General features: G+C 36.0%; 1 protein-coding gene across 5 annotated transcripts in view; it reads right to left on the bottom strand.

Moving 5' to 3' along the window:
* Positions 1 to 13,663, bottom strand: part of MSRB3 (methionine sulfoxide reductase B3) — a 170,477-nt gene that overhangs the window by 129,221 nt on the left and 27,593 nt on the right. For all 5 annotated transcript variants that reach the window (XR_006204937.1, XM_042947080.1, XM_042947079.1 and 2 more), the window contains exon 2: positions 10,728 to 10,854. Coding sequence is in view for 4 of the 5 variants with exons in the window: in XM_042947080.1 (XP_042803014.1) it covers positions 10,728 to 10,854 (127 nt within the window). In the remaining variant the exon portion in view is untranslated. The remainder of the gene's footprint in view (positions 1 to 10,727; positions 10,855 to 13,663) is intronic.

Below are 13,663 nucleotides of genomic sequence, written 5' to 3'. Positions count from 1 at the left end.
TAGATTTAGATTTGGAAGAGGAGAAATTGGGGAGCTAAGAAATAAGGCAGTTTTAATATTAAGGGGAACGTGTGCAAGCATTTTCTCACTGGAAGTCAACGGGAGTAAGTTTATTTCCCACAGCTTCCAAAGCCTATTAATATGGTTTAAAACTCTAGCCTCTAATAGTAAGTTCTCCTACGTGGAGATGTGTGACTTTCTTGAGAGGAGACATGGAGAGTTTTACCATTACGTGCATTCTGATGAAACATTCACCTGAATGACTCCATAAGATAGAAACCACATTTTGCATTTCTTTTACTTGTGGGTTACAAATTTTTAATTGTTGAATTCAGGCATGGTAATAATTATATCAACATTCTTTAAGTACTAAAAGAATTAAACAGTACTTTATCAACTCTTCAGAATGTAATGCAAATATCAACAGCAATCATTTTTATATTAATGTGGACCAAAAGCCTAGAGTTTAGGAAAATATTTAAAACATGTCTTGATCCAAAAGCATTTTCTTGCTTGCAAAGCATATGAGTAGAAAGAGAATTTTTAAAGGAACTGCCATCATCAAGTGACAAGAGTGGAAGAGAAAGTCACTTAACTTCAAGTCTATCTGATTGCATGTGAAATGTCTGACAAAGTTGGAGTTCCCTGTTTTTAATTCTTTTTTTTTTTTTTTTTTTTTTCTAGTATGGGTCTTCACTAGAACATCATAGCCCATACAGGGAAAGAAAAAAAAAAATTAAAAACAGACAGGCTCATTTCCATTCTGCATTTCACATGCAATCAAAAAAGACTTGCAAAAAATAGCTCACTCCCCCATTCTCCCTCACCCCCTTGGGAGCACAGACTGCAGGGAAGATGAGGGGTAACCATCCACAAGAAGGAAGGATAGGATCCCTAGCTTAGATGATCATGCAGAATTTTGTTTAAATGTAACATTAAGAATACTTCATTAGAAAGAAAATAAAATGTATATTGTCTAAGAGCTCAGCTTCGTAAATTTCCAAAATTACATTACTGTTCAAATCAAATTTAAAATCTAAATTAATTCTAAAACAATGGGCAGAAAACAAGTCTACAATTGCCACTCAATGGTCAGCTGAATTTGAGTCCATATGTTTCAGAAAAAAATGTGAAAGTGTCTGGACAAAAAAGTCAAAAAAATCTCACATTTTTCTTTGTCACCCGGACAAGTAAAGGAAAGCCATAAGGCTTCTTCTGAACTATACAATCTCCTTGAAAGACAGTGTACATATATATGTTGGTTATCTTTGTACTCCTAGCACCTAGCGCCATGCCTGGGAAAGAGTAAGTACTAAGTAAGTATATGTTGTATTTAAAGATTTATACAACTCTCCATTTTAATTAATTATATTTAAATCTTCTTCCTAAAAGATGTGTTCTAACTGATGCCTTTGGCTATGTTTCTTGGAATTTAGTTTAAAAACTACAACAGGGGCGCCTGGGTGGCTCAGTCGGTTAAGCGTCTGACTCTCGATCTCGCCTCAGGTCATGATCTCACAGTTCGTGAGATATTGCGCTGACAGCACAGAGCCTGCTTTGGATTCTCTCTCTCCCTCTCTCTGCCCCTCCCTTGCTCGCTCGCTCTGTCTCTGTCTCTGTCTCTCTCTCAAAAATAAATAAGTAAACTTTTAAAAAAACTGCAATAAATAGGGGTACCTGGTTGGTTCAGTCAGTGGAGCATGTGACTTTTGATCTCTGGGTTATAGATTCAAGCCCCACATTGAGTGGAGAAATTACTTAAAAAGAAAGAAAGAAAGAAAGAAAGAAAGAAAGAAAGAAAGAAAGAGAAAAAGAAAGAAAAAGAAAGAAAAAAAAAGAAAGAAAGGAAAAGAAAAAAAGAAAAAAACCCTACAATATTTAAAATCAGTGAAAAAAAATGATGATGGATTAAAATATTTTTGCCTTTATTACTACTCTGAATCCTTTATTACCTCTCTCGAGTTCTACATTTGAATCTATTATTATGGCTAATACTCCATTAAATCTCCGGATTTAAGACTATGAGATTACCTAATCCAGCATTCCCCAAAATGTAATCTGTAAAACACTGGCTCTAAAAAAAACGCTAACAGGTTGTTCTTGTGGGGAGCAGGGGGGGATTGGCAAGAATAAGTTTCCACAGTCCAACCAGACTGGAAAAATCAACATTACGTGGGCTTTTTAATGAAGATCTCAGAGATTTTCTTAATGCTGATGTGCATTATTAAGAATGTGGTATTCTGACACACCATTATTTTATGCTCCACTAGAAAAGTTAAAAAGTTGCCAATGACACAATATTTTCTCACACAATGGTTTAAACTGCATCCTGATTAACAAGATGATAAAATGTGAGAATAGAATTGATACAATATGGTAGTATGCAGTTTCTCAATTTGACAATGAGATCAGTTTACATGGCTTTAGTAGAACCAGTGTTCCTCCGGTTACAATTCGGAAAGTGATAAACTCCTAGTCCAAAGTTCTCATGAGGAGACCAAGGCCTAACAAAGTTACTGGACGTGGTCACACACCTGGTTAATGAGAGCCAGGCTCTCTGGTCTGCAGTGTTCCTGCTTTAATTTAGTCATTCATTACATTTCTTTCTTGAACTCATGCTTTGTTGTGCTTTAACATGCCCATTTTTTACTCACCCATGTGCTCACAGTCCATTCCCACCCCCATGCCGCCATCCCCCCACCCCCACCACTTCCTGCTAATTACATCTACACATTCCTTCAATATCCTTCAGAAGAACTGTCATTGCTTCAGATCCTATTCCAAGAAGCCAGTCTGCCATTCTGTGCAGAAAGAGAGAGGCACCGCGCTTCTCACTTCTTTTACTCCCTCCCACCAGAGCAAAACAAAGGAGGAAATATTTATATAGAATCATAAAACCATCAACTATATAACTTCTTTCATCCTATAGATAACAAAACTGCGACTAAAATGGCCATCTTTCTCACCAGAATGTACATTCCTTAAAAACAGAGATCACATTACTTACAATGTGCCATTATTTTGATACACAAGCTGATGCTACTTATTTACACCCATTCATTCATTCCACAAATATTTATTGAACGCTTATTATGTGACAGACACAATTCGACTTGCTGAGATGCAGTTGTGAACTAAAGAGACAAAAAATTTCTGCCTTTCCAGGGATCACTTGGCGGGAACCAAGGATTTCCTACATTAGAAATAGACTTTGGCTGCTCACCTTTCCCAGACTTTTTGGACATCCCACCCCCCTCCTTTTTTAATTTGTCCAGCTTATTCCCCTTACAGCCAGGGATTAAAGTCACACAGAATAAATTCTGGGAAATGTGAAATATTGTTAACACCTGAGGGTTATATCTAATTGTGAAAGGTTTGACAAGAAAGTTCTATCATTCTTAGTTTACAGATGAAGGAAAGAATAAAGGACACAAAACAGATTCATGGGGCCAGAAAGCAAATTGGTGGTAGAAATAAACTAGTAAGTACAGACTAAGCTTCTAATCTGTTTCTTCAAATACTCTAATGATTTAAATTAACACTCCATTCTGTTTGTAATTATGTGGCTAAATATAATAAATGTATCTATTGTTGAAGGAAATGCTTACCCTAACAGTTGAGTGAATTTAAATTCTATAAATGTATAGGTCTTACAAATCACTTAAATAACTGGTATCTTCATCATTTCATGGTATATTTTTTATAGCATGCATTTTTAAGTGACTAACACAAGTGCAAACATACTAAATGTAAAAAAAGAAAAGAGAAAAATATTAGGGAGTTGAAAATAAACAAATGGAAATTTTCATCTTTTAAATAAATGCTTGATTTTTAATGCAAAGGCACAAAAAGTAATTAGAAATAATTTGCCATTGCATCTCAGTGAAATCTTTTTATTTCAAAGCACTTTAAATTAAACTGTATCTGGCAAAAACAGTCATGGAAATTTAATTCCTAATTAAAATGTTTAGGATGAAGCTATAAACTGGAAGAGACCGACGATGACAGTCCATCAAGTATGTAACCTCAATATTAGAGAGTCTCCGGGAACTGCCATGCAGTCCTCATTCCTTCATTAAACATATGTTTAATGACAGCAAAAGGTGGCTCAGGCTTATCTGAATAAATCCTTCTATGATCTGATAGGTAACATTACTGTGAACATGTTCAGATGGACAAACATCTAATAACTTCACTTATAAGAGTCCCCCAAAGTCCATACTGTCTAGATAATCTAACCCTGTAGAATTATCATTTGTTTTCAGAACTCATATGTTTTATATTCTTTGCAGTCATTGTTAATTAGCTGACCAGTGAATTTCTCAAACTAAAATTTGTTCTTTTGTTTGTCCCCATTTTCATCTCTGTTGCTACTAGATGTTGCTACATATTTTGTAATTACTAATGTACATATGAAGAATTTATTCCATATTTACCAACAAATTAACAAAATCTACATTTAACAAACCATATGCCCAACACCTTATTCATACAGATGTATTGTTCTATAATTTAGCCTTGTGCGCAAATAACTTTTAAAACTCATGTGGGAATTGGATGTCATACAGCAAGTTTTCAACATTAACATTAAAACTTTATTATGTCATAGAGCTACTAAAACATTTTTTTAGAAAAAAAATAGCTGCATCAGAGCACTCATTAGTCAACATTTTAAATATAATTTTTCTTAGTTTCCAAAAATATTTTAATTCATGTAAAAAACTATTCATGCTTAACAATCAACATGTTAAACTAATAACATTTTCAAGATTATATAAAAATTTGAAACACAGCAAAACAAAATGTGAAATTTTCTTTCATTCTTGGGTGGTCTGCTGAAGAAAATTTAGTTGCATATAATACTATAAATTACTGTTAAATCACTATTTGGATTTAAGATAAGTTAATTTATGAAAACTTGTTTCAGTTTATAGAAAGTCCACACATGAAAGACAATTTCGATGAGATGTCCAAGCATAAGGGACTTGGATCCTAATGAAAATGGAAAAAGGTTTTGCACTCTACAAATATTGTTTGAACATTATATAAGCAGAAAAATTTGTGGTTTGTAAATCCACGTTCTTAACGTAATATTCTTGACATACTTTTGTTTAAGTTTTCACAATGCACCTATGTGCTAATGAGAGCAGTACACGTTCATGCTTGTGAAAGAATGTAAACCTAGCGCCATCTACTGGAAAAGTAGGTACCATTCAATCAATCAATTGCGAATTCTTTTGTGAATTGTGTGAGTTGAAATTTGTATGTCTATTTTTTAAACACTATGTTCCCTAAAAAGAAATCTCCCTCAAAGCATTTTTAATGTAATCAAAGAAGTTAGGTAAGATGAACATGTAAGACAATGGTGAAACTGAAGAATGGAGGGCATTCATCCAAATACGTGGCCGAGAATTCCACTGGTGATATGAATAAAGAAATCAGGAATACTGTGTTCTAATCAGAGTTTTTTATGTTGGTCTCACGTGTATCTTTTAGAACACAGGCTCTGAACCTGTGGTCAAAGAGCCCTTCCCTTACGAGTTTCAGAATATCTAACAAAAACCTTTGAATTACATACAAAATTGTGTGTAGGTGCACATAAGTACTTTCTGGGAGAGAAGAGTCATAACTTTTATCAAAGAATCATGAAGATAGTTCATCTTTTCTTAACCATAAAAGGTTAAAAAATAAAACTGGAATAGAAGGCCAGCCTATGCAGTAGATGAACAGCACACTGATGATTTCAATTATTTTTTTTTCAAGGTAAGTAAATATAATATTAGATGCCATTAATGAACTATTGCCAGCTCAAACTTGGACAGTAATTATTCTTACGTGTGGATGGTGCTTTGGTGCGTATCTGTTGTAGTTCCTCTTTACAAATGGAAATTTTAAAGCACAGCAAACACCATTAATTTGCTCCAGAGAAAAGTGATCAAAAGAGCCGGAATTCCTAATTCTCATAATAAGCATAGTATGTACTTCTTCTCTTCCTCAAAATTTTATCTACCACCAAAACTCCAACTGTTTGAGAGAAAAAAAAATAAAAACAAGTCTGGATAATATATATTGAATCTGTGTTACCCCTTTTTTGCTCTCTGTTAAGCTACAATGTGTTTTATATCTCAGGTATCAACTGCATTGGATAAAATGCAATAAAGTGAGAAAAGAGAAAGGAAATTGTTTTCCATAATATATTCAAAAGCCAACCAAAGTATAAACTTTACTTTTAATCCTCCCATGCAAAAGAGGCTCAAATAAATTTGTATTCTCTGTTTTAGCTATCACTTCACCTACATGTAAACTTTCCAAATGTTTATTCATTCACTTCACAAATATTTATTAAGTGCCAGGCATTGTGCTAAGCTCTAGAGAGTTCTAGTTATACAGATATTCTATGACTTGCAAACACCATTTGCAAAATATCTCTAAGGCTTGTAATTTCTACATTAGAATATTATGATACGGTATCTTTACGAGCTGCCCAAGAGCCATGTGGCTCTTCAATCCATGGTGACTGTAAAATACACCAATGAAGTCAAGTAACGACCACATATTATGTGTATGATGCTAAAGAAAAGCATGATTTATCACCATAATTAGTACTATTTAGACAAATACTTTCACTTGGCTGGAAGCTACCATGCTATCTAGTCTAAGCTACAATTAGACTTAATTTTTATCAAGCACTGAAACTATGTATAAAACTGTGCTCCCTAATCCCTCCTCAGATAATGCTTCAGTCTTGATTTAGTGGTAAGGAATTCTAATGTTCAAATGTGGAAAAGATTTCTGTCCTCCCACCACAACGTGGCAGATTTTTCTATAAATTCCTAGCCATTAATTAGTTTCCAGATTTGATTAAGCCAAAGCCAAAAATAAAAACAAGTAACAGTTAATAAAATCACAGAATCTCAGAACTGAATAGATGATCTAATCTGAATTCTTCGTTTTAAAGATAAAGAGACTGAGATCTGAAGAGGTTTACAGTCATGTTCAAGGTCACACAAGTTAACGACAGGGCTGTGGTTAGAGTTTTCTGACTCCTATCCCAGTGCTCTTTTAATACAAAATGAAACTGTTATAGGAAATTAAGACAAAATTCTGAGAGAGAAAGAAATTACCTTTAATTACAAACATGAATGAACCATAACTCAGATGCACTTAATGAGCTCTAAATTAAAATTATGCTTTATTTAAAAATAAGAAGTAAAAGAAGTCAAAGCTGAAAAATGATAGATCACTCTTCTGGGATGTGGCCTTCCTACAGGTCAATCCAGTTATAATCAATTTTAAGAGCCTGTTCCAATTATTTTTTAGTTCTGGAATTATTTTGTATTGAATAATACCTGAAATTAGTAGGGTACTGGCTAAGGGAGCAGAAATCTTTTTGATTTACAGAGAATTTTGTTGTAATGGGTTTTGACCAGGGAACAGTAAATTAAAGCAAGACTCCAGACTTTCACCTTAATTTCCCATATCTCCAGTATTGGCCTCTTCCCTCTGTACTTACACAAAGTAATAAGGACCAGAATGCCCACTTCAACTTCTCTTTTCAAAATATAAATAGTTGGTTTTATTGCTATTGAACTTTATTTCTTCAACATTTCTATATTTCTAACAGTAGAATTCTGTTAGAGAAGTGGATGGTAACAATTTTACTAATATTCAAGTCATAAAATATGTAAATGCTGGAAGACTGACTTTCATTAACACTGTAAAAAGTAAGTGGTGCTTGAATGGCTAAGGAATTATGGAATACTATTCTAGCCAATTCATCTAGCGAATTAAAATGGATTTGCAGGGGCGCCTGGGTGGCTCAGTCGGTTAAGCGTCCGACTTCAGCTCAGGTCACGATCTGGTGGTTTGTGAGTTCGAGCCCCGCGTCGGGCTCTGGGCTGATGGCCCGGAGCCTGGAGCCTGCTTCCGATTCTGTGTCTCCCTCTCTCTCTGCTCCTCCCCCGTTCATGCTCTGTCTCTCTCTGTCTCAAAAATAAATAAACATTAAAAAAATAATAATAATAATAATAAAATGGATTTGCAGGCCAGAAAAGCAAGAGACTGAGCTTCCATCAGTCCTGGATAGGTAGAATAAAAGAAACATGTATATAGGACTTGAATCCCGGTTCAGCAGGATGAATTAAGTAAAATAAAGATATAAAAACAGGTTGAGATGGTTATTTCTCAAACATTAAGTGCATTTGTGGTTCCTATTAAAGTGAAAATAGTTAAATGAAAGGTAGGACATATTTAAATGTTCTTAAAAGTCTATTATACTAGGAAAATTCATGATAGATCGATAGATAATAGATAAGATATAGATAGATAGATAGATAGATAGATAGACACAGAGACCTACAGTGAACTTAGTTAACATTTATATATTGTGCTTGCTGAATTCCAGCCATTGTCCTATGCACTTTTCACATCCTCATCTACTTCATCCCCTACAGCAACCTAATACTATTATTAACTCTCATATTACAAATGAGGAAGGCCTGGTACACAGCCAGTTAAGCGGCACGGCCAGCCTTCAAACTCAGACTCCAGAATCTGTGTTTAAGCCCTGTGCAGTAATGGTTACCGCTCAACAATTATCAGTTTTGTCGAATTTATTGTTGAATCATTTTGATACCAAAATTTAAAGACACTTATATCTCAATTAAACAATTCCATCATGAAATCCTTTAATTCCATGATTCTAATATCTCAAGGAATATATTATTAATTATTTATTAACTAATGAGGTGTTTCTGTAAATACTCAGCCTCCTCTGTGTATAGAAAACTCATGTTACAAGAACAATATTGGTGCTTTTCACACTCTGGGGTGTTACTCAGTGGGAAACCTGGTTATATATAAACTAAATAACTCTCATATATAATGCATAGTTAGGAAAAAGTTCCACATGGCACAGGGACTGCGTTAGTTGCTGTTCTCCCTCAAGCTCATATACAATTCAGCAGGTAAACCTTGTCCGTTCTACAACCTGAATCTCTCTCGAGTCCCTCCCCCCTTCTTTCCAAACCTGAGGCTCTCAGCACTTTCTGAGTCCCCTCCAGCCTCAAACTCAAATTCCCCCAGTGTTTTCTGTGGTGGTGTTTTGTGTGGTGATGCAGGGGCATGGCTGGCTCGGGGAGGAAAAAGTACTGACAGAGTGATTGGGGCCCTCAATGCATGAAGCTTCATTAGCCTCTCAAGTCACCACAAATAGACATAAAATCTATTTAACAACAACAACAAAAACAACAGCCATTTACTACTCAAATACAGCTTCAAAACAAAGGCCTTAGCCACCCTTCAAATCAGGTTGCCATCCCAGCCTTCTCAGAAACATCTGGAACCAGCATGGACTTTCCATCATACTAAATCAATAATCCTTATAAAATGCAAACCGAGTCATGTTATTTCACCTTCTTCCCCTTCTCCAGGATTTAAATTCCTTAAAACATCACCTAAGACATTTCATGATGTGGCTACCTTCCTTCTTCGCCTCGCGCTTGTACTCCCCCACCCGAGCTGGCCATATTAAATAACCTGCCTCTCACTGGACGTACCTTGCTCCTTCGGGCCTTCGTGTCTTGCCCACGCTAGTCCATACCGGACAGCTGTCCTTCCCACTCATTGGCCACCTGGCTAACTGCTGCTTATAGATTGAGATTTAGCTTAGAAACTATATCCTCCACGAAGCCCTCCTTTAAACTTCAGAGACCTTCCCTCCTTTCCAAATGTTTTACCCCCAACCAAAGAACGAGGACCACCCTTCTCTGAATTCCCCTAACGTCATTCAGCCCTATCACCACACAGTTCAACGGTCTTCACACAGCACCATTTCCACCCTGTGCTCATTAGAGAAATCAGCTTGATCTTCTGTATCATTATATCCTCACTGCCCCACACAATGCCCGGCACTCACAGTTAATATTCAGTGAATGTCTAATGAGCTGGAATTAAATTCTCTAGACAATATAGCAATAGAGATATGTATATTAATAGAAAATAGAAATAATGTTGATAATAATGTTCACACAAAATATCTGACCATTCTGACTTTCATAATAAAAGTAAAATATTAAGTTCATGCTATAGGCACATAAGGCAATTTTGGACTTTCATGCCTCACTTGTGTAACAAGCTGAAAATCACATTTTTTAAAAGTATAGTGAGTGGTTCTAAATTAAGAACCAGTTGACACATGCATGCTATGTATGTTCTGTTTATTTGGTCATTGTTAAGTACAACATCATTTCTTTTTGACTATAATAAATAAGTAACTGTATTATACTACGGTTGCTCATTTTCATTTTTCCGTTCCCAAAGTAATGACCACATGTGAAACGAAAACCATTTTCATTATCCTTTAACAAGAGATGAATATCCTATTTGGGTGATTTGGGGCAGTTTCTTATGAAGACTGCCAGCCTCTCATGAACATTATGATTTTCAGATGTGTAGTGTGCATTAAAGAACAAGAAGATATCATGAAATATTAGTGACAATTATAGACTGAACAAGGAAACTAGACAATGTTTCCAAGGGTTATAAGGATTGTGGAAATGAGTGTTACTCCAAGTAGAGTGGTGATTTATAACCAATTTCCGTCTTCAAATTAGGGCCCAAGTGAAAGAAAACGGAATTTAGCAAAACGTTCTGGTGTATCATTTCCTGCAGCAGAAACACCCACCCAGACCAGTGCCCTCACTAGGTACAGGACAAGAATCAGCAACCTGAGGGAAGCCCACAGGCTCGCAGGGCTACTGGCTGGCTCTTTGTCACCAAATGCAGCAGGTTGAATGCAGACATCACTGTGATATCTTCACCAACAAAACGAGAGGCAAAGAACAGGGGCAAGAGCTGAGTAGGAGAAAAAAAGAAAACAAAAACAAATTAAAACATCACAAATGTTAATTAACCACATTCATTGCACAATTGATGGTTACGGTTTTATCTGGAACTGAACACATACACACAGCGGTAATAAATTTCAAATGCCTATTTTTCAAACGGTGAGCTTACTTGCAACCCAGGCTTATTTACATCTTATGAAAAAAATATACAAGATATAAAAGTGTAATCTGTGAACACACTTTGCAAGAGGTCAGAAAAGAGACCAAGTTTAAAACAGTTGAAAAGAATCAGCATTTACTGAGTCCATACCATGTGAGAGGAACCGTCTGGGGCCTAATACACACATTGTATCATTTAATTCTTACAATGAACCTAGGAGGTAGGTTTTATCCCCCAGTACATATGTGAGGAAATCGAGGCTCAAAGGTCCAAGGGCACATAGCAAATAACCAGTGGAAAAGGTATTAGAAAACCCTGTTTTATCTCACTGCAAAGCCACGCTCTTTCCTTTACACCATGGTGCCTCCTTCCAGCAATTATTTGTAAATCTCCCTCCCTGAAGAAGACTGTAAAATATTGCAAGATGAAGAGAATCCTTTTGTTACAGTTTCTTTCTTAATCTTTTTTTTTTTTTTAAATACAGAGCCAAACACCCTACAGACAACCAGGAGACTTCACTTTAGAATGTGTTAAGTTTGAACAAAGCATAGCAAATAGGAATTTCCATTGGACCTTATCATTTATAATTTCTAGGCCAATTCTGTGAGTAATATTCACAACCTAGCCTTAAAAAGGCTAAAACTATTTTATAAAGTTTTGGAAATGAATCTATGTGGAAGAATCTCAAAACTGTGTAAGTGTTAAACTTTAGAGAAAAGTTCAGCTGGTATTTTCCTTCAAGTTTTGTACTATCCTGCCACTGATAAACTTCAAACGAAGCCTGGAAAATACTAGATTAATACTAACTTCTAATATTTTATTTTAAGTTGGCATCACAAGTGACCTTAACCACTAAATGTCCAAAAATGGACATAAAATGAAAGTCTTATTCATTTCCTGGCCCTCATCCCCCCAGAATAAAAGTCTGTTCCTGGTCTCTTCTGACATCCTTGAAGAACAAACACATAATAAACAGTAATGTATTTTACCAAATCACTCTGGAGTATATCTGACAGAAATCTGCTTGTATTAACATACCTGAACTCTGACTTCTTCAAACTAAACTCGCTACAAACCTAAAACATTTTTGTGTTATGAACTGGAGACAAAAGGGAGGAAGAGGGAAGGTAAGTATCACAATGCACAGCTGAAAAGAACCATTAAACATAAATAAACATGTCATTTTCACGAGTGACTGCAGAACAGGGAAAAGAGCATTCCTTTGGAGCAGACTACTGACTAATAAAAGATCAAAGGTCTATACCTCACAACGCTATAAATAAAAACGTATTTTTTTTTCCATGTGACCTTCTCCGAGAGGAATAAAGTGTGCACGATGAATGTAATTACTTAGCGAAGCTGCTGCCTCATTGTGCTCCCACAGCTGACCATAAAACGTCTTCCTATCCTGTTTCATCAACTGCGGTACCAGGCGGCCTGTGCGCCTACCGATGGCCTCGGCCATCTGGCTTGTGTCAAAGCCAGCACACAGGAAGAAAGGGAGTGATGTCACTCTGCAGGTCAGGCAAAGAACAAAGATGCATTCTACAATTAAAAGCTGGGGGCCTCGAATACCGGGGGGCCCTCCAGCGTGATATGACTGTGTGATTTAACTTCCAGACTGGTGCATTTCTTTCTACCCAAAGAGCCAGGGCTCCATCTAGTGGCAAATTAGTTTTGCCCAGTTTTCTTTAAAAGCAAACCCCTGAAGTGTTACATTCGCATCAAGAAAGTAGAACAACTAAAATGATCAACTTTTAGAGCAGTCTAGTATTTTTGCACTGAAGAATGCAAAAAGCATATTCATCACAATGCTCTCCGTTTTAAAATCCTACGAAGCACACATCTCATAGGTGAGGATTTGATAGAACCCTTATATTTTTAAAGCTCTAACCCTAATTATAGCAGAAAAACCAGCTAATTTTGCAAACTGCATGTAAAGTGACATTACTTACACACTACTCTGAAAATATGTAGCTAAGATATAAGGTGAAAAACAGTTCTAAAGAACGGACACGTGCATCCAGATGCCTTGGTGAAATCCAACTCAATCTTCTACATCAACTTAACACAAGAATCACAGTCAATATGGCTCTAACGTGATGCCAAGAGCAACTCTAGGACAGAAAAAGAACTATCTTCAGGCTGAACTGATTTATGTTTTAATTAATGTTTTCCACTTACATTTGCAGTAAATGGAATTAAATATTTTGACAAAGTGATCTAAAATACAGAACACATTTGCACAAAAGATGGGCTAGCACAGCGGATGCGTGAGCTATGGGGTCAGATGACCTGGGTTTGAACCTGACCCTGCTCCTAACTAGCTGTGTTATCTGGGACAAATTGCTCACCCCCTCGGTGCCTCAGTTTCAACTCTAAAATAAATGAACTGATAAAAAGCACTTGGAACAACTTCTGGCACAGAGTCTATGCTTGGCAAATGTTAGCTGTTATTATTATTGTTGTTTACATGCACAAATATTCACCGTATTTTAAAATTACATGAATTAGATATTTCTAACAGCCCACTTACACCCAATCCTATTTAGATATAGCAGGCCATTCTCCAAAGACAGAATCTTTTTTAGGCCAGAAAAACTTACCACTCTTTGATGCATTTCCACAGTAAATTATTACCCTAGCAAAAATGGTA

The sequence above is a fragment of the Panthera leo genome, chromosome B4 (assembly GCF_018350215.1).
Source record: "Panthera leo isolate Ple1 chromosome B4, P.leo_Ple1_pat1.1, whole genome shotgun sequence".
Taxonomy (NCBI): domain Eukaryota; kingdom Metazoa; phylum Chordata; class Mammalia; order Carnivora; family Felidae; genus Panthera; species Panthera leo.
The sequence above is the reverse complement of the archived record's forward strand: the minus strand, read 5'-3'. Positions and strand labels throughout refer to the sequence as shown.